The following is a 23,335-nucleotide window of genomic DNA, read 5'->3' on the forward strand; positions in this document are numbered from 1 at the left end:
GATAAATCTAATGTTCAACACGTAAAAAGACGCAAAAGAAACTTACTTCGCTGCAGTATCTGAGGAGAACATGTTTATGTTTTACCATTCATTATCAGTACCTATATTTTCGTATATAACTTTAAAACGAATTTTAGCACATAGATGTATTTAAGAATGAGTTGAGATCTTAAAATGAATTAAATTATATCCTTTGAGGCATAAGTTCACTTGAATTGTTAGTTATCATTTTAGATTTATTGTGCTAAAATTATGGCAAAATTTGAAAATATACATTCAAATAAATATAATATCAAGTGTTCCGTGTACGCATTAGGTAGATATTTCATGAACTTTCCCATGCATCAATACCGTAATGTTAACTCAACTTTAAACATGTAATACGAGTGTACTTTTTGGATCCTACATACAAAGACAATCAACATTGTTATTGCGACTAAATGTACTGTATACCTTATAAGCATTCACAAAGTAGATAGATTTTTTTTACATTTTGATGATTTTGCTATTGGTCTCAATAATATATCTTCTCCAATATGCCTTTGTACATTTGCCTTGATGTGCGCGTATTAGTTTTGCTTAAAAGAATTTGTTGTCAAAACTTGCTTATTATGACAAATGTGGCGCTTTAATACTCCTACGGGGTAGGCGTACATGCATTATTTGATTCTATATTTCAGTAAGCTTTTGAGCTTTCAAAGTTCAGAATTTACACAATTTGGTCTTGAAAAACGCAAAGGTAAAGTTGTAAACGAGAAATAGCTAGCGACTCAATTAAAGTTATCAAACACTGTTTTGAGAGAAACTTTTGTTATGAATAGGGATTTACCTCACGTATGGGTAAATGTAGACATATTGACGTCACAATCTCTCTATCAAGTATAAACAGAAAGCTGGTACTTTGCAAATGATAAAAGACGACATGAAAAAATACTCCCAAAGTGTCCACGTTAGTCATATTTTACACCTATTGAACGATTTGCCGATCAATAGTTAAACTATTGCCGAAGAAAAATAGCTTCTATTATTCACCGACGTGTTTTTATGCATGACATCAGAAATAATGTTTTTCTTCAAGTTTTGAATTTAGTCCAGCAAAATGTACTGTTGACCTATTAGCACAAACTATGGACCGGATTTTTATAAGCAGTGTGTATATTCACAGTACCAATAATTTCAGTATTGAAATAAATAACGCAAGTGATGTGCAAAATTATATCATAGCTCTCGATGTTCCTATTCTCTATATTAATAAAATGTAAGATGAATTGACATTTGTATTTTTTCTCTTTTTATTGGAAGTGTCTATCGGCACGACTGTCGTACCGATTATTTTTCTTATTCGCACGACTGCCAAGCCGATTAGTATTCTTATCCGCACGACGGGTTTTTCGGTAGCATTGCTATTTTAGGCGTAAGGTATACCTTTAGTTAAAAATACTAGCTGTTACAGCATCATGTTCATTGTTTAAGATATCAAATCAATAGACTTTAATTGGATATTAAAACAACCTTTATTAGTAAAATAAATTGAATAATTCATCAATTGAAAAATAAACCAAAGAATGCAAAGATCTGATATTCTTGCATAATTAATAGTAGTTAGCATACATTAATGCCGTTATTTTACTTTTCATAAGTATGTTTTTAATTCAATAAATCGTGTGTAAGTGATTCAACATAACGCGGGTGGGTGCATGCTAAAATTGTACTTTATGGAGGCTTTAAAAAATGTTTCCAGTAACATGCTCAAAACAATTAGGGTAGGTAGGTTGGATTTTTTCTCTTTTTTTGAATTATTTTTTTGAAGTGAGACTTTTCGGAATTGACAAATAAGGGAGTTATATATTTAGAGCGTTAGTAAGTTGATTTCTAACATCACTGACCATGTTTTAAGCATAAAAAGTCCAGTTTTGCAACTTGTTGATAAAAAGTTGAAAACAAAATTCTCACCAAGGAAAAAAAGGAAAACTTCAGAAAAGACAAACTAAATTTCACATATTTATACAGTATTTTGGTTGTATCAGTAACAAAAACAATCGACATGACTTTCCAATCATGATCGTCGTGCGAATAACGAAAATAATCGGCACGACGGTCATGCGGATAAGAAAATCTTCTCTTATCAACAAGTTAATGCATATTAGAAATGCTTAAAATACTCCCTTCCCTCTGCCGTGTATTCAAAATGTCGTTGTTGTTTATTTCCGGTTTAATCAACATGATGGTTTTGTGTTCTTATGTCCCTCTTATGCTTTATAAATGCCAGTCAGCAAACAGAACATGTATCTTGTAGTTTCAGAATAAACGTGTTGTGTTAAAGAACTTAAAAACTGACAAGTTTTTTCCTATCTCTGATACATTTAGCCCGCCCGCTTAGCTCAGTAGGGAGAGCGTTGGTCTACGGATCGCAGGGTCGCGAGTTCGATCCTCGGGCGGGGCGTTTGTTCTCCGTAACGATTTGATAAAAGACATTGTGTCCTCCACCTCTGATAATTCATGTGGGGAAGTCAGCAGTTACTTGAGGAGAACAGGTTTGTGCTGATACAGAATCCAGGAACAATGGTTATGTTAACTGTCCGCCGTTACATGACTGAAATACTGTTGAAAAACGGCGTTAAAACCCAAAACAAACAAAACAAACTGATACACTTTTCTAGTCTCCACGCTGTAGCATGCAACTTTTGTTTTAATTGTGCGAATAGGGACAATGTAATTTCGCTGATGCTTGTACTTTACTGTGTAAAATTGACTCCATACCGTTTTTATGTGGGGCGCAATGTGATTCAACTTCTAAACTTGATGAAATACACAAAATTACATTCTGTGTCAAACTTATAGACACAATATAGGATTTTTTGTTTCTGTTTGAATTTTGTTAACTGCGGTATGGCCGCATCGTACTTTTAGTTTAGTGATCTTTTCTTGTCGTTTAGGATCACGGGGTCAATGTACCATAGAGCTACGATTACGTAGGTGCTAGTTCGATGTTAAAGATGTCACAAATTCGACTCATCCAAACCAAATATGCTAGTATTTTCCTTCGTTTTATGTTTCCAAAGGATCTTTATATAAGTTTCGTGTGAAGGACGTAAAACGTCTTACCCGTACCCAGCCTCACTGTTGTTGTACTCTCCTGTCCTATGGGATCATGAAGTTCATTGTTATTTCTGTATAATAGAACGCCAATGCAACAGATACTAATGGACGTGGGGCTTTTTTTCCATTTTTCATAACCTGTCATTACCAGACTCAACCAAACCGAATCTGCTATCAATTTGCTTGGTTGCGATTTATGAACATTAGTTTGGTATTTTTGTGTGAAATTAAATAAATGCATTTAAGTTTAGAAGGTCCATATCTCTTTATTGAAAGTTATGGTAGAAATTATTTATCAATCCATTTGCACATTTTTACAAAAATAGCTGCAAGCCGGACACAGGGTGATAGACAGAGCGTTGCTGTATTTACATTGTACCTATAGAAATGGAGCGGCAAATCAGTCATCCTTTCCAAAGGACACGTTTGTATACCATACTTTTTTAAAAACGATTTACATAAGTCTGCACTTATAGCAGGTGTGTCAATTGGCGAGCAAGTAAATACCGTTGAATTTTCATATTTGTAGAAAAACAAATTCGTCCAAAGTACGGACGTGTAAGCTGGGATTTGAATCATGTTGGGTCTTGAAGGCAAACGATAATACATATGTGACTGTTGAATAGGTGAAATATTTCCTTCTTAAAAAGACGAAAATACAAAAATGTTTTCTTCGGCCATTTTATAAGGGCTATATTTGGGCGCATTGCGATTGCGGCGCTGGATATATTCTGAGCCGAGAGGACTTAAACCCTTTTCGGAGGACAGGATAAATGACGCCATATGAAGACAAGATGGCGGTGCTAAAGATGTCGAAATAAGTGCTTGCATAATCTAGACACTATAATAGGTCGGATGGTAAAAGTATATTCCATAGATTTGCTCCTGTGGACCATCGTTTAGGTAATTTTGGAAATGGAAAGAAAAAAAGTTGGGGTCACCGTGCATCTTAGAGATTTATTAAGAAAAAACTGTTAAAAAGTGGTGAATTTTGATATTTTTTGTTCTTTTTGTTTTAATATATATTTTCTAGATAATATAAAGTGCTATCTTGAAAACTTTTATTTTATTCATAGCTTAACATTATATGTATCAGTCAGAAAAATATCAAAACCAAATCTGATCTACTTTAGTAGATATTTGAAATTACCTATCCCTACCCCATTGTAAATATTACGTCAATTTTAGGCAAATGCCAGCCAAAAATAAGGGTGAAATTTTTTTTTTCACAAAAAGCATTGTGACAGGAAAGGCCGTACCGGCGACAGTAACCATCAGAACAAATCAACACCCTTTACAATATTTGCAAATTTATTTACATAAGATGATTATTTGCAATGAATAGATAAGAAAAAAACTGATTATAAGAAAAAAAAAATAAAAGTTCAGTATCACCAGATACAAAGTTCGTATAGTTCCATTCTAATGTGACGTGGTACAGTTCTTTAATTTAATTGCGAACTTTAAGTAGCACAAACAAAACGTATCTCTAAATCCAGTCCCTTTAAACCGTGAATACGTTGATTCCGTATTGGCTCCCTATGGTGGTAGGTGATTGCATCCCTGAGCTGACTTCAGAGGATAACAAAAATCATCGTCTTGGCGGTTTACGGCACAACCATGGGACGAAAGCTCTGCGCTGGGAATATCACATCCAGGCGAGTGAAGACAAGTGAACCTCGGGCATTGTACTTCCGGGTTATGACATCACCAGGTAAAATCGTCTGGAGGAAGAAGCTAAAATATATAACATATGGTAAGCACCATAGCAAAACAAATAAGTCAGGGCATAAAACTGCTCCTTTGGGTACACCATACCTCCGTAGGCTCCCATAAATAATACGTGCTACTTATACAAAACATATGTCCTACTAAGTTCATACGTCACGTGATTCAAATACGTCACTAATTACTTCCATTATTACAAAAATTACTTACTTAAAAGACTAAAGTTAAAGTATGAAAAAGATACGAAAAGTATATGATGAAACATTATAGATACGGAAATGATAAACTGCAGCTATTATTTACAACTACAAATTAACAAATGCAATATAAATCAAACGTTATATCATAGTTGGCATCCATATAATATCTAATGCCATACACTACAACGGACATTAATTAGATGTGCTATAGACTGGCACACAATTACAAATTACAATAATATATTACATACATGGTGCTAGACTTGCCATATAGATTTATACATAACAATACAATGCAGTAATGGCGTTCCATAATTAACAAAATGTTTGACATAAGTTTTTGAAACAGTGCTTTACAATTATCACGATACAAATTTCAGTATAAATCTAACATCTTATATAAACGAAACGCTTAGACTCCTCTTTCTAAATAATTTACAAAAGTCTGAAAAATTTAATAAATTATCCTGACATACCGAAACTAGCCAAAATCATGTGCCGAAAAGTAAATGTTACAGAATTCTGTAGAATGAACAAAAATTTACCAAATAAAAATCGTAATGCAAAAATCATACAAAAATCTAACAAATAAATTTCTTACCTCGATCGAGCATAATTTTCTAGCAAGAAAATAATTCAGACATAGATTCGTCTATAATGTCGGAAGGTGGTGTGCGCAAGGCATATCTAGTCCAGTCTATTTAAAGGGTAATGTCCCGCCAAATACTAAATTTCATGGGATTCACGGCCTATGCGTGAGCTCTTACTATTTCTATTTTCACGGGATTCACGATATAGCCGGGGAATCTAACTACTTTGGCGCGAATTTAAATTGACAATTTGAGGCCCATTATAGTGGTTTTGGGGATAAAAACACGAATTACTGAAGTTTATAAAATATCAACTTTCTTATTACGGAACAGAATTTAATGAAATTTACATGGAAATTTAAGTTATGAAATACAGAAAAACATGAGAGGTATTTTATGCGTGAAATCTGACATTTACCTCAATAACTCAAAAATTTACAAAAGATGATGCAATACCTGCATTTACACTACAGATAAAATAAGGCCCGTATGTCAATTTGTGACAAGCATAATATATTTGGTTAAATGGTACATTATTAGCCATATTTTAATTATTTACCATTAATTTTTGGCAACACTTTTGTTAGAAAGCAATATTCGAAGAAACATTTTTCAAAATGGCGGATATCCTGAAAAAAAAACGCTAGTACATCCTTAAGACAGTGCTAGAAGGTATAAGCGTTGTTGCAATTTCCATCACATCTCCTGGACAGAAGCAATCAAACCATGTCTCCTTACTTTGTTTGAATGTGTCCTGTGCTTCAAAAGCACATGCTATAAATCAGATGCAGAGTAGAGGAAAATGAGGAAAAAACAACTTTTTTCACATCATGTTTATTTACTACGATTACATGTGTTTGTGCAGAAATCGACCATCGTGATGTAGCCTCTTCTAAACAACGCACATTCCTAGTGATCATCCTTCCTCCTACTGCAAAAACAACGCACTTTCCTAGTGATCGCCCCTCTTCCTACTGCGAAAACATCGCACTTTCCTAGTGATCGTCCCTCTTCCTACTGCGAAAACAACGCACTTTCCTAGTGATCGTCTCTCTTCCTACTGCGAAAACTAAAACAACTTCCGTAATATTGAACCTAATATTGCAAAGCTCTATATCAAATGTTGATATGAGCAAAATATTTAAGAAATAATTTATAATTTTTAACACTATTTATGCACGATGGGCGGTTATACGTCGGGCGTAATAATTTCACGAGGGCGCAGCCCGAGTGAAATTAATTGTACGACGTATTATCGCCCGAGTGTATAAATAGTGTTAAAGCACTCTTTTGCTATAAATTATTTCAATTCTAATATGTCTTTAATCTAAAACAGTAGATAAAATATAGTAGCGCTCTTTCTTGGTCGCAACAAAACATTTGGTTTTGAAATTGATTTCATGATCCAGAAGGACCTAATTCGGAAGGTCACAAAATCCTAAAAACAACACAATTTTGGTCAACTTTGACTGATATCTTCAGACTAATTCAATGTTCAGTCTACATAATTCAATAATAACGTTCAGGAAGACTGTAAATTAAGCTTAATCTTTATCATGCTGGACATGACTGATTCTGTCTTTGCGACCAGAGCAGATCATGATCAGCCTGCACATCCGTATAGTATGAGTCCTTTTGGTATGCACCCTTTCTTTAAACAGTTAATGCTACTGTCCAAATTCAAAGATGGACAAGATGGACAAGTTCATTATTGAAATTTAGCAGATTAAGGGTTAAAGCTAATGCATAAAGAAGACACAACTGCATTTTGCTCAAACCTTTGCAAAATTTTACACCCCTTTTTCGTAAATACGTTTATCAGTGTGATTTGTGTAAAACGGTATGACACGCTGTTCTAAAATTGAAAACACTTCTAACGATTATACTCATGTTTTATTTTTGAAAAAGACATGATACAACATACGACATTCGTATATATAATCGTCCTTAGGAACTAAAACAACATTCTAAAACACTTTTACGCTAGAGTGACGTCACGTTAACGTGCGGTGAGGTCAAAGTTTTTGTTGCGACAAAGAAAGAGAGCTTCTATATTTTATCTAATGTTTTAGATTAAGGGCATATTAGAATCGAAATAATTTATAGCAAAACCGTGTTTTAACACTGTTCATACACTCGGGCGTTTATACATCGTTCAAATAATTTCACTCGGGTTGTGCCCTCGTGATATTATTACGTCCGACGTATAACCCATCGTGTATAAATAATATTAAAACACTCTATTGCTATAATTTTTTTCTTAAATATAAAATAAATGTAATATAAATGAAATGAAATCGTATTAATTTGTAATAAATTTAAAATAGAAAAAGTTAAAACACTACAGGTTGCTCAACATGACAAAAAAAAAACAAAATGTCACAGGCCTCGGTTTTACGGAGCCTGTTCAGTGGAAATGGATGCTGTCGTCCACGCCCTCTAAAACTTAAAACTTTGACAGTCGCTGTGATTAGTAAAGAATTGTTTTTATCAAATATACGAGCTTATAGAATGAGCACAGCTAAAACAATTTCTCATGTTATGTCACAAATGATTCCCGTAAGTCCTTCCCGATATGATTAGATAACAAAACAATGATATTGCCTGTCATTTTGTCAATTTATATATATTTAGCCTTTGTATCAAGGCACTTGTTGCGACATCATAATATACGTGTAATATACTATAATCTGAGCCAGTGTTAATCACAGTGTTATTCATAGCTCGTCCCTCTCTTCTGTCTCACATATAGGTCATTGCCATAACGATGACAGAAGCTATCAGGAAGAACGGACTGTCAATTCCTGTTCCTATATTTTTGGAAAAAAACAAAATGTATAGATTTGAAAATTCTATGTGCCTAAATTAATAATCAACAAATATGTTTGTGTAGTTGAAGTTTAAAATTTAAATGTACTTTATATTAATGCCTATTACATTTATTTTCGTAAACGTAAGGTCAATAATGTCTGTAAAACATTGTTTCCGCGTACTATGATCGACGATATACGGAGTTATAAAATGTGCTAAAAATTATAGTATTTCCTGACCATTTTTAACTTTTGCTAAATATTTGTATTCAAAGAGGGAAAAGGTTAAATGTTTCAAGGTTACATTTATGAAAGAAGTGTAGAAAGAGTTAATTATTATTCAATTACCTGTATTTTCTACAAAAATCATATGATATTGTAGACTTCCAGCGGTAATTGCTAATAGCTGACCATCTTTGGTTTCAATTTCTAGAATGCCAAATCTGTTTAGAGTTTCTATCTTCTTCAACATGTTATTCAATGTTGTCCTATCTCCCTCAATAGCATGAAGTTCAAATGACACACGGAATGGTTCTATAAAAGATTGCAATCGAAATACGTTTTCGAAAGAACAAGCTTTAATATCACTGACAAACAATATTTAAAACAAATCAAAGTGACCATGCATCTTTGTTTCATCTAAATAGACAGAAACTTAGAAATGTGTATTTTCCCTGATCGAAGTATGCCTTTGTTATTTACGTAAAATGACTGTTATTGTATTTTTCACAGTATATTACCACGCAATACTTTCAAAAACTACGTACGTAATTACGATATTTTGCCTAAATATATTTTCTGTTTAAATATTTGTTTAAAATCAAATCAAACAATAGAATGGTTTCGTCGACTGTCTCCGTTATGATAAGAGGATGTTCGTGCATCTGCAACCATCTGGCTGGATTAACAGGGCTGCTATGTCATCATGCATGTAAAACGTTAATGGCAGAAGGCAGTGTTATTGTCAAAAAGGCACTTGTTTAAAGTTCAGCTTAAAATCCTGTAATATCTTCAGTTATACAAAACTTCATATAAAATATATCTCTGAAAGTGATAAGGCAAAAGTAAGAAGACGAAATTCACTTCTATCTGTAAAAACAATGGTATGTAGATTACTGATTATTTCATAATTTCAAATTGCTGCATATTGCAGACTTTTTTGCGTGAAATATTTATGCCAGTAAGATGATATCAACTGTAATCGTACAATTAAACAGATTAAACAAATTGGTTTAGGGACTCTTTTCCACCAATAAATGTGTGAAAGTCAATTTACATACTTTAGCTGAATTAGCCGATTATGGTTGAATTGCATCATTGTTAAACCTATGTTCTATATAATATACCTTTTTCTACTTCTATATTTCGAAAACTTTCCTCCGAATAACCGGTTTGACTGGACAATCCTTGTCTGATCAAATCTTTAAATGACTCTTCCGACTTGACAACATCACTGTACTTGTCTGACAATGAGAATCGCATCTGTATGAAAGGCATTGGTTCTTCAACCATTGTCTTAGGAGATGTTGTAACTGTGAAGTCTGAAACATTTTTGTTAGGTTTAAGCAACGACACATTATTGGTCACATAGAGATTTTCCAGCTTTGATGGTGCAGGAATGCCCTTTATTGGCCCTGTGTGAATGATTTCATCACGAGCGGGCAACCAGGTAGAACCACCTGCCTTCGATAGCCAGCTTGATGGCTTCATCACAAGAACAATTCAACGGCCAGAGTGAGGCTTGAACCAACAATGGTGATGGACAAGTGATTCTAAGTTAGCGACCCTAACCACTCGACCAGGAAACCCTTCCCAACACAAATTCAAATGATCATGGACTAGTTGTTGCAAGGTTGTTCTAAATGCTGTGAAAGAGATAATTCGATGATTATATTAGTAATAATTTCAGATACCCTTCGTTCCTATTACAAAACAACTCGTGTAGAGTTCTATATGCAAAAGGAGCAGATCTTTTAGTAAACTGGATACATGTACCTATAAAAGATATATATTTTGTGACAATTATATATCGTGTCTCCCTAAATACCGGCTAAATCTATTTTAAAAATCATTTCTTTTCTTTTGGTAAATTAATCAATCTGATATGATATTCTAGTTTATACATATAATACATATATTAACGAATTCGCTTTCTAAAAAAATGCCTTACCTTCTTGACAAATGCTAAACACTTGTATCTCACAGATCTGAAGGAATGTTGGCTGCTCTTCCTTTGCCACAACTTTTACATGCCTTGTTGCGACATATGGGTATATCCCAAACTTTGAAATGCTTTCAGTACCCTCATCAGTGTACCCATAGCTAATCCATGTTGTCATCATGAGAAACAGTTCAATAGCGCCAAAATCTTCCGCTTTGAAATAAGTATTGATGTGTTATTTTGAATATATTTAATGTTATGAAACTGGTGTTAAAGTAGAATCAAAATACATTTTCATTACGTCAAAGATCATTAAGGAATTGGTAAGTTACTCATCAACTTCTATAATTAGTTTTGAAGCAGACATCGAGACAGAGATGACGATCTTATGATTGACGTAGTTACTGTCGCAAGTAGAAACGATTCAATCGAACTGAATGATCCAAGTTCCAGGGATAACTTAAAAAAAAGAAAGTTTGCGTCTGATATCAGGAGACGTAGGTTCAAACCATAGAAATGCCACAATTTTAAATGTCTCATTTTAAAGGCATTGAAAGCATGCGCACGGTAGATAGTTTAATTAACCAAATGTGATCAGAAAATAAAATAGAGACTTTGTAAAACATGACTGTAGTATAAAATTAAATTATAAAATAGGGTAATATATAAAGCCGTGCTCACGTTTTGTGAGCATTTTATTCAGTTTACTGCTTTTAATGTCCAGCAGACGTTTATAGTTTTGCCGGGATATATAGCACATGTATGAACCTGCGTCTTCTGATATCAGGCGCATACTATCATCGGTGTTGTTTGTAACATTTGTTTACCGGGATATATAAACAAAACAAGTATTTTGTTAAAGTACTACACATTAATCAAAAGTACCACGAGCGAAACGTTGCAGTGTGAACGTCTTGGGGGTACATGTGATTCTTAACACCCTAAATAAACTTATGGGACAAATTCTTTTCTCTCCTCATTAGAGTACTGTATGCGTAATCTAAATTTCTGTAAACTGTTTCTATGTATAGATGGAATCATTAACTGCGCACTCTTCGAAATACTATATAGAATGCACAGGCACTTAGGCAAAATTGTCTGTAATAAAACATGTCTGTTTGTCATGTATAGAACATTTTCTAGAAAACATTCATCTGTTTGAAAAATTTAATAAACAAAAAAAAACGTCTTCATTTTATCATTATTGTGATATCATTTCATTATTATCCAACAGCAGAAACTGATATTATTTCATTATATCCACCAAAAGAAGAAGATATTGAATTTGAATTAATGGAAACTTACGAAATAAGTATGAAAACGTCGTTATTTTTACTGGGGGTAGGGGAAGCGCAACGGTAAACAGAGCGAAATCTAAATCGGTGACCCCCATTTTTCTTTTAAGGAATCGATAGCAATTGAAATTTTGTACTTCTGTTGAAATTTATTCAAAAAACTATCTGGCAATTTTTAAGATACAGGCGTTCTTACGCGAAATTTCGGGTGAAACTCAACGTCAGTTTTACGTATTTTGCGTTCATAAATCGCTTGCCTCTGATGTGACGTTGAAATAAACATGACAAATTATGTATCACTGGAGAGATAATTTTAATATAAACTTGAAAATAAAGAATTTTTGCCGTTTTTTTAGTTGTATATCAAAACGATACTCGAAAAGCCGGTCAAGTACGTCATTTTGCGCTCTGCTGACAAAATGACGTTAGTGGTCATGTTTGAAGATTTACAACAGCAAAATGGAGAATAACAGAAAAATGAAAAAGATACCAGTCAATCGGAAATATCGTCAATTTTGTTTCGGCAAAATTTCTTTACGATCCGTTGACTTTCGTTAGGTGGAGCATATTACCTTAATGTCATTATTCTTTATAAGATGTCCTTCCTATTATCCAACACAGATTTGGTGGAATAAGATGATGACGTTATGTATTTGTTATCTACTATCATTTCATTTTAAAGTTTAATTCATTTATGCCGCATTTCTTAGAGCACTACATGGCCCAAGTATAGTATAAGCAAAAAGTAGTTTCGTGATTTAGTTTTTGAAATAATACGCTTTAAAGTATTAATACGTGTTTACTAAATAATAAATAATATATTAGTACATTTCTAGTGATGAGAGCGAAACTATTTTATCTTGTTCTTTATTTAGAACTCAGCCCATGTATAAATGATATATTTCTACATTTCTAGTATGAGAACGAAACTATTTTATCTTGTTCTTTATTTAGAACTCATCCCATTGATTTATAATAATAAATAATAATTATCAACATAGAAATAAGACAAGTTGACAGGTCGACAGGTTGACCGGTCGACAGGTTGACAGGATGACAGGTCGAAAGGTTGACAGGTTGACAGGTCGACAGTTTGAAAGGTTGACATGATGACAGGTTGACAGGTCGACAGGTTGACAGGTCGACAGGTTGACAGGTTGACAGGTTTACACGTTGGCAAGTTGATCATGATTAAGTCAATTGTAGATATTGAAAAATAAATGTATCAAAATGTTTATTTATAGATAATGTTTTTTGGTCTGTCAACCTTTCGACCTGTCAACCTGTCATCGCAAGTATATTTATACAATAATGACCTGTCAACCTGTCAACTTGTCGAGCTGTCGACCTGTCAACTTGTCGACCTGTTTGAACGCCATTATATTCATAGATCAATGTCTATAGATTTTATTAATTCCTTCCGAATTTCTTTTTTACTTGAAACAATAACTATTAGGAATTAGGGCTATAAGATTTATTTCTATTCTGATGTATAAAGCCTTATAATAAATTTCAGTAATGTTATTTGGTTTGTCATCCTAACAACCTGTCGACCTGTCAACCTGTCGACCTGTCAACCTGTCGGCCTGTCAACCTGTCAACCAGTTGACCTGTCGACCTGTCAACCTTTGAACGCCATTATATTCACAGATTAATGTCTTTAGATTTTATTTACTACTCCCGAATTACTTTTTTACTTGAAACAATAAGTACTAGGAATTAGAGCTATAAGATTTATTTGTATTCTGAAGTATATAGCCTATAGCCTTATAATACAATTCAGTAACCAAATTACTCGTTTATTACACCAGAATTATTTTTTGCTTATACCATACTTGATCCCACTATGAGTCACAGTATTTGTTCGTAGAAAACAAGCAGACACACAAACTACACTGAAATTGTTCGTTTATAAGTTTCAAAATGTAATTATTCAAAACTGTTTCCATACCACAACAGTCCGATCTTCTGTAAACATTGACACCAGTAATGTTGTACTCTTCACCGAGATCTATCATTAAGTAGGGTTTTATTTCTTTCTGTGTGGACACACACGTCGCTCCAAAAAGAATATTCTGATTGGTATCACCGTCTACAGCGTTACTTGGAAACCAGCTCTTATGATAAATACTTGACGCCTCAATTTCTTTTCCAACAGCAACATTATATGTACCTTCAGACAAAATGTGTGGTTTTGTTATGACTAGACTGAGAAATAATTTTTGAACATTGATCTTATTTCATGTGCAAAACTATCTTATTTTATTATCTAATATTCAGCTATAAAGTATAAAGAAAAATGAATTATATAAATGAAAGCTGAATCCATACTATTTAGGTAACGCTAAAATTGAAGGATACATTTTCACAACTTATACATCTGTTTCATAAATTCAACACCAGCGCTGACATGACTCGTCTTCTGATCGATCTTTAAACCAAGAGACAACATAAATTGCGTTTAAACTTACAAACTTCACAGTCAACACCACCAAAGCCGTCCGCACATGAGCACGTGTAGTTTCTGCAGTTATCTAGATCGCCACAGTGTATGACGTAACAATTGCCTCCATTTTGACAGGGATCATATTTACATTCAGCTACAACAGAAGTAAGATTATCTCAGCAGTTTGTCAAACTACCGAGAACTATTAACGTATCAAGAAATCATATGACAGTTTTATTGTTTTTCAGTCAAAACATCCAAATGCATATTTACTGTACATTAATAGTTAACTATTAATGTACAGTAAACTTTGAACTCACTGATGACTGTTTATACAGTACTCTATCGAACCTAAATGTGTTCACAGTAATTTAACGTACAGAATGATATTAAATTGATATGAACGGTTTAAACTATTAATCTTATGAACGTACTAAAAGGATAAAAAAGACGCCGAATCTGTCTAACGAGTTTTATGTTAATATTACATTGTTTATAAAAAGGAAACATTTAGTAAATGTTATGTATTTTACAAACTTGAGTACTGTTAGCAAAAGTAATTTGCTGCACAAATATATTGATATAAATGCTATATAATTCATACACTTACCTAAATTATCGCGATACAGTTTAGTTTTTCGTTACTTTTACAACAAATTATAGTCGTCCGTTTCTGAGAATGACAACATGATTTATATAATCATCAGTTGTTCAGGAGTTGAAATAGGGCAACCTTCGCTGAGTGGTTAAGGTCGCCGATGGCAAATCACTTGCCCGTCACCGCTTTGAGTTTAAGATTTTACTTGCAATATAGATTTCTTTCATGCGACGAAGCAATCCATCTGGCTTACTTAAGGTTGATAGTTCAACCCAGATGCCCTCCCGTGACTGAAATAATGCCTTAGGGTTCACAAGGGATCTTTCTACACCATCAAATGCTGGGAAAACGCCAGACTTTTTCGGTGTGACGTAAAACTCAGCAATAGAATGATGACATATACCTATCTTTCCAAACACTTCAACTTCGCACAAGTGAAAAGCTCCCCATCCTTTTCGTATCAGTTCTATGAACCTTGCTTCTGTGTTTATCGGAAGAACGATATTTTGGATATCTTCTATTTGACCCTCAATGAAACCTGCCTCGGTCATTGTCTCCAGTGAAGGGCCTATCCGCAACTGTACATCATACGCTGAATCACCTTTGTTAAATACAGTTTGATTTAAGTTGACATGTATAATCTCATAAACACTATTTAGAATAAATGTTACTTCATTAAACTACCTCTATATTAAGTAAAAACAATTATCACAGTATTATTTATTCATTTAAGTTTCAAAATGTATCATTAAGATGCAAGTTTTCCTTTCGATGAGATTTCAAACTTTGTAATTATTTTCCTTGTAAAAACTTTTTTATATTTCGTAAGGCTACTTAACATCATATTGTCATAAAACAATAACAAGAAATATTTAAGCTCCCTAACAGTACATTGTTTACTATTATATTAGAAAGGTAACAGTACGATATTTGACCGCATATGACAGTAAATGAACACATTAGCCTTAAACATGTCAAAATAATTCTTAAACGACCATTCCAAGGTAACCTTTTAGTAGACAAGGTGTTACAAAATCCTTGCATAAAGTTTTAACATAAATAAGCAGCTCAGTTTTAGCCGGACTTTCGTAAAATCACCTGGGTTTATTTATGAACATCAAACTAAATTGAAAACAAGAAAATATATATTACTTTGACCATTCAAAGTTCTATTTGATTTGCACACTAATGCGAATACATGCGTAAATATATAGCATTCATAAATACACAAATGAAACTCTAATTTGTAATAAACAGTTTGAGTGCACGTTTACTTAAATAGTCTAGAAATTATTATCTCTTTTCAAATTACAAATGTATGTCACAGATTTGTAGCATGTACACTGAATTAAGACGAATAATTCTACATTTAGAGCCGATTATTTCAGAAAAGTTATTATTTGCGGTCTAGCCAGTGTTTTAAAAGAAGCATATTTTAGAGGATAGAGGTAGAATTTTTTGGAAAAATAACTGGAAATAACATGTAATGTTGATAGTGTTTCAACTTCCCATGCTCTAAAACGGCCGCCTTTTAGTCAAAAGTGTCATTGATGCAATCCTTATTTAATACTGCGGTACACCAAGAAATATATGTATGTGTGGCTTATCGATATTAATACTAGATAGAGGATATTTGTTTGTTTTGAGTGAATATGGAATATATCTCACTTCGAAGTGAGAAAATTTCAAATATTTTCACGAGCGCGTGTGAAAATTGTCTCACTTCGAGATGAGATATATTCCATATTCACGAAAACAAACAAATTTTCTTTTTATTTTATGCTCAATTACGTTGAGATTTGCATTTTGCAACTATTTTTAATCTCGGCGCGGGAAACAAACGCGCGTAAACTGACATGACGTCAGACGTGCTGTGACGTTATAAAGACGCACACAACATAAAGTTCCATTTTATTTTATTTTTTGCTGCATAACGTTATGAAATTCTCTTTAGGTAAACTTATTTGAATCGAGAAATAAACTATAAAGAACAAAGTGCGACTACAATTTTCATCCTGTTTTAAGCAAATAAGTTAAAATTCATACACAATGTAATGAGGGGGTGGAGCTATATCTCTCACAGTGTGAAAATATAGATTTCATATTTTCACAGTGTCAGTGATGAAATATGAAAATATTTAACTGATAGAATACAGTATTTCATTAGTTAGCATAAAATAAAAACTAGGTTTTTGCTTGAACACATGCATCAGGTATCTTATTAAAAATGAATGTTAAAGTTGTAAAACTCTCATTCTCTTACACCTCATTTGGAAGTTTTAGCACCAAAACTGAAATAATCTAAACAATTTTAACAGCATGATAAGAAAATCGTATGTTAGCTTTAGTTTCTAGAGTTGCATTTTGTATTGCATATTTAAGAAGACCTTATCAACATTTCATTTCATTTTACTTTTCACTTCAGTTTTTCATTCTAGAAAGGATTCTATTCTCGTTTTAAAAAAAAGGAACAAGCTACAAACAACATTGAATAAGTAAGTTATTAAGTTGTTATTGATCTTAACGTAAGGTGGCACATTGGGCCAGACCACTTTCGTTCTCTTAACTTATTGCCAGAAAACGCACGTGTAGAACAGATTGTTATTACCTTTACATACTTCCATTGTGGCTTTAATTTTAATTTTGCAATACTTTGTAAACATTTTTTTTTTCAGATTTTATTTTGAAATTGTTGATACTTGGAGTGCTCATAGAAGTTTTTTGCAAAACAATTAAGTTAATTCACTACTGTATAGTAATCTCACTATAATATAACACTTATAAACAATATAACAATTAAGAGAAGGAAGTGAACGAACTTACTGCAACAATCGAGTCGATTGTATAGTCTCACCAGAAATATCAAATATATATCAAAGAGGTCAACTCGCCACCAAGGATTGTCCTCTTCCGCAGTCTCAAAACATGACTCTTTGACCATACCTTGATCAGAAATACCGTCAATAGCTAGACTCTCGTCAAATAAATGTTCTTGATTTATTGTAGACATTTGAGCAGTCTTTCCAAGTGCAACATTGGTAACGTCGTCTAAAATAATAAGAGTCGAAATATTTGTATCAACCATTTTTTTTGTTTTAGTCTCATCTGAGCCTGTTCATTTGCAAAACATGCCCGTACTTAGCACAGACTATTTAAGAAGGATAACTCTACCAGCCAGGGAAGATGACATGTAGATTTACCTCCCCTTCTGTACATCAGTCTAATTGTTTTCAGTCTACATTCACCTTTTGAAAAACTTGTAATTTAACTCAACATATTTCTCCGTTTAATTTTTCTTTTAGTTATCATTTCTTCTTATAAAACAGAAGTGAGTCATTGATGTGCAAAAGTACACTAAATGGTAACATTTCTTTTCAAAATTCGAAAGAAAAAGGACTGTTACTGTATGTTGACATTTTCAAATTCATTATGTTATTACAATCTATCCTCAGTTTTCTCATATAGAATTTATTATAAACAAATAGGCTCTTAAGAGAAAATACGGAAAAACATAAATAGAATGTAAAAAAGAAACAGAAAAAGAAAAAGATAATGCATAGAACCGTTGATTTATGGACCCATATAAGATTCTTTCACTGGTTGTAGGTGCAGATGGGAATTTCCGGTCTCGAGGGTAACTGTTTAGGCGGTTACGAGACTCCAGCCGAGTAACCGCGTAAACAGTTACCCGAGAGCCGGATATTCCCATCTGCACCTATAGCCAGTGATAGAATCTTTTTCTTGCATACCATATTATACAAAGAAAAGTAAAAAATGAATTCAAACAAATGATTTTCTTATAGCACTTTTCTCTTATAGTAGCGTATTAACAAAGCGCGGGAACTTTACGTCCGTAAACAGGACGTACGTCATGACGTTACAGAGACGAAAACAACGTAAGAGTTCCGGTTTTGTTTTATCATCTGTAATGAAACGTTATGTTATTTCCTTAAAGTAAGGTTTTTTGAATCGAGAAATATGTTATAAGGAACAAAGAGGAACTATCAAGGTATTGGATTTTTATCCCGTTTTACGAAAAACATTATTATTACTACACACATCTTCTGTACATATGTAGTTCGTTATACGTCATTTACAGCACGAGAGTCATCTTACACCCCGGGGTGTAAGATGGAGTTTTCCAGCATCGGTGAATTCACCAGAAATCCCCGTCTGGTATGCAAGAATAACTTATCTATTTCCTAAGCTAATGAGATGCATTCCCTTTAAGAGATATCTATTTAGCATCCAAAACTATGCGGGTTGATCCAAATGTCTAAGAACCTGGATAGTGTTTATATGTTTGCCATGGTTTGTACAAAAATAATAAATTTATCAATTTTACCGGGATGGTTAATTTGTTATTGCCTTCTTTTGTGCATATATGATCAAGTTATCAGCTATTAGGGGCCTGTACAGCAACTATATTATTTCTTTGTTTGTGAACAAATAGGTTATAGGATTTATGTTGTATATAATGAGACATAATAATGAAATTGTTAATCATTTTTATAACAAAATGTGTAATTAAGGAAGTTTTGGACAGCTAGTATCTATAAGGTGTTTGTCTTTACATAACTACAAGGCACTATTTTTATGAACATGAATGTTCGTGACAACATCTCGTTCACATTCTTGAAACGTTGGGTTCAGTAGGTGATGGTTTTTAATGTTAATTGAAAGCAACCAAAAATAGATGATTATATGTCCATCAAAAAATAAACGGGTATTTATCGAAATACAAAATCTTTGAAACAGACACCCAAATATTTTGGTCAATTTGATGACGAAAATAAATATGTGAAGATTTTCATGCCTTTCATATATTACCATTTTAAGTTTTAATTTCTTATGAATACCAGTATAGCTGAATGAGATGATTTAAGTGACAGCAGCTACAAAATTAATCAAATAAAAAAAATAATAAAAAAGTGGAAAACTACAGGTCGCCCAACACGACATAAACGAAAATGTTGCAGGCTCGGTTTGATTGAGCCTGTTCATGGACGGTAGTGGAAGTGCAAGCTACCGTCCACGCCCTCTAGCCCCGGGTTGAGCAGAACTCAACATTTACACATGTTATAAGTACCAGAATGTAATTTAGAGACATCCGCAGATGTATTCATACGGCGGTGCACATGGAACCTTCAATGATGCACAGAGTGCAATTCCATGAAAAGCGGCGTATGGTCCCCAGATAAAATAATGGCTGTGCCCTAAACGAGAAAACAATGGGCAGAACTAAACAAACTGGAATTTAGAGAGGGGATCTGTGGTTATGGAGCCTGCATATCACAGAAACTGCCAAAAGACAAAATTAAAAAGCAGGCAATATATCCAAGGGGTGATTAAACAATACCCAAAGCTTTTAAAGCGGGAGTATTGGAACCACCCAGGCCGAAATGTTCAAGCTGAAAAATTAAACAGTACACTAACACAACATAAATGTCGTGCTGAACGATCTGAAGAGATCGAAATATAACAGCTCTGACTTGTGCACAATAATTGGGCCTAATTGGTAATACCAGCATAACAAAAACCAGAAATAGACATCATTATTTGTGTTCCATCGATCTCTTTTAGTGATGCCTTGCATGGATATTACATACGATTTATTTACCTTGAACACCATAAACCTTCACTTCACATAGAGGGTAATAGTCTGTTGTACCATCTTGATGAAACTCGACGTATCTAGCTCGACTGTTACTCGGCAAAACAAAATCACGAACATGTAATAGAGGGTCAGTTATATCTTCATAGTCAGGAATTTCCATAGCTTTTACTTGTGTTCCTGTCTTTAGATTTAGATCATCAGTTGTGACTTTAAGAAAAAAGTGAAACGAAGTCATGATCCAATAGTGCGATGATCGCCAATGATGGGTAAAAGTGTTTTAATGACTTTCATAAGTTAAAACACAATACTGATTGCGCTTTTTTTTAAATTTTCATAAAATGCAATTTTTCCCTGCAAAAGCTTATCTGATGTGAATTCATAAGATTGTCAAGAAGGTTTGATGCGAAACATATTTACTCGGATCGGAGAAAAAAACATGATATACATTTTCTTTTTGCATCCCTTGTTATACTCGTATATGGTTTTCACATATCTGACTTCTTATTGTGATGAATCGTACGATATAATTTTGTATATATATATACCGATTAAGGAACTATTTTTATCTGATAAAACTATAACTGAAAAAAAATATTATTCCAGTATATGATCACAAACCTCCGACAGTTTGTCTTTGCGTCCTGCTATGGACGCAGGTGCGGAAAGACGAATTTGTTTTTTGGTTTGGTGCGTTGACATGTATGCGCAAACAAAACTTTTTAAAAAGCCGAAAAGTCCATTTTTTAGATGTTTGTCATCGTATTCTCTTCAGCAACGCGTCAACACGAAAAGATGGTATTTTAAACTTTTGCACGTTGGCTTCACTGAGTAATCAAATTACGTTTTACTTCCTAATATCTTGTAGTTTCTAGTTAATTTGCTTTTAAAATAACATGTTTTTGCTTCGGGGGACATGTCAATTCATGTATATACTCACGCGTTAGAACATAAAATTTCGGGTATTTTGCTGTGACGCCTGCGCTAGGATGCCTAATGAAGCTAGAAGAAATCAGCCAACATAGTAAACGATTCTTTGTATCGACAAATTTCAATTATAGATAAGAATTTTAGTGTAAAACGGCTTCACATAGCCGTAGGAATATGCATGGCCTTATTGAAAATAAAAATGAAAATTTTGAAACGAATAATAAATGCAATGTGTATCAGCTTACCCTTTTCACATTCTTCAACATCACAGTTTTCCCGTGTAACATTAGGATCAGTTGTGTAACACCATGGTTTCTCATTACGATAGTAATAAGAAGGAAAAAGGAAGTTATAATGACGAAACGCGCGGCAGTAGTTATGTCTGTACTGATACATGTACTTCATGTAATTGTGTCTGTGTGGGTGCTGTGTGTCCCAGCGCTGACAGGTTCTCCCGCTAACTGTTGTGTTTGTTTCACCATCATATGTCCATGTTTTTGTTTTTTCATAACAGTCCTCTTCTCCAACTTAATAAATAAAATTGAATAAACCAGTTACATGTTTGCCATACGTTGAAAAACTGTTAGTGTGGATATTTCAATATTGAGTGGTAAAAACAAACCAGCTTCTTACGTTGTCTACATATAATTCTGTCGTTCGAATATGTCTTATTTTCAATAGAATTATAAAATATAATCAATCTGCAGAACATTGCAACTGACATGCCAGATTGACGTTACATCAAAGGGATGTAATTCCAGTTGTACATTATTATATTAAACGTATTGAATCAAACTGTAACATAATTAAGAATATCAAAGTTCATCAAAAGAAAAATTTCAGTAAGCAGTTAACACTACAAAGTAAAGTATGCTCCATCAAAGTTAATTTCTAACTCTCTTCCGTTTGTCTAACGCTGAAAATTTGCGTCATTGAATAAAAATTTACTAGAGCTTATAGAATCACATCATTAAAATCAAGGAATCTGACAAAAAATCGTCAAAGTTCATACAGATATAGAACAAATTAAATCAGTTTTACTCTCATTCATCGAAATAAAAGCGTTTTTCTTATTTGTGAAAATTTTGATAAAGTGGCAGATAATTAAAAGCACGAATTTCAAAAAGGAAGATATTTAATCGCTGCCTTTCTGTTCTGAAAAGTAAATGTAGATTTGAAGAAAGTCATTGTCGAAAATAAAATAAATTACAGTATACATTATATATATTCTAATTCCAAATAAAGTTTATTTTTCAACAAACATAAACTTATAATTAAAGCTGACACTCTTAATACAAATGTACATGACTGCATTGACGTAACGCAGTAATATTGTTCCATGGAAATTGAATCATGCGATATTTTACAAGTTATGAAATTATGCTTAAAATAATATCGTTCAAGGTCCTCATTCCGTGAGAGTCCTAATTCCGATGACATTTTGTTTTGATCTCGTGTCTCGCGGTATTTGATGACGTCACGCAGCCGACAGTTTGAAAAGTTTTTCTAAGAACGTAAAATGTTGCCAATGTAAACATCATCCGAAAATGCGCCACAAACAGATAAATATGGCATCTTTTATATAGTATTTGAGAAAACACTCACTTTTTACTATTTCCAAATGGTCTCCCTTAAAAATGCCCCTTTTCTCCCAAATATCCAAAATAAAAATTTGAATCTGTTCGTCTGCAATGTTTACCATTCACCGACAGTAATGGCGGACAGGAAGTTAGGTTAAAACATAAAGGCCAAGCATATTTTAATTAAGTGGTTTTCTGACCTTCACTTTATAAGTTTTTTGCATGGAGGTTAGTTTTATTTTTCATCTTTTAAGACACACCCTTTGTCTGTTAGGCGGAAAACA

The 23,335-nt window shown here is 33.3% G+C and overlaps 1 protein-coding gene across 1 annotated transcript; it reads right to left on the minus strand.

Moving 5' to 3' along the window:
* Positions 1 to 6,947: 6,947 nt before the first annotated feature.
* On the minus strand, positions 6,948 to 17,966 carry LOC128547098 (uncharacterized). Its single transcript, XM_053518819.1, has 8 exons — positions 17,751 to 17,966; positions 15,331 to 15,528; positions 14,355 to 14,483; positions 13,835 to 14,056; positions 10,598 to 10,801; positions 9,774 to 9,968; positions 8,776 to 8,961; positions 6,948 to 8,427 (listed from the first exon to the last, which is right to left on the minus strand). Exons 1-8 carry the CDS (start codon positions 17,935 to 17,937, stop codon positions 8,360 to 8,362), a joined length of 1,389 nt encoding a protein of 462 aa, XP_053374794.1. The 5' UTR covers positions 17,938 to 17,966; the 3' UTR covers positions 6,948 to 8,359.
* Positions 17,967 to 23,335: the final 5,369 nt, after the last annotated feature.

The sequence above is a fragment of the Mercenaria mercenaria genome, chromosome 12 (assembly GCF_021730395.1).
Source record: "Mercenaria mercenaria strain notata chromosome 12, MADL_Memer_1, whole genome shotgun sequence".
NCBI classification, from domain to species: domain Eukaryota; kingdom Metazoa; phylum Mollusca; class Bivalvia; order Venerida; family Veneridae; genus Mercenaria; species Mercenaria mercenaria.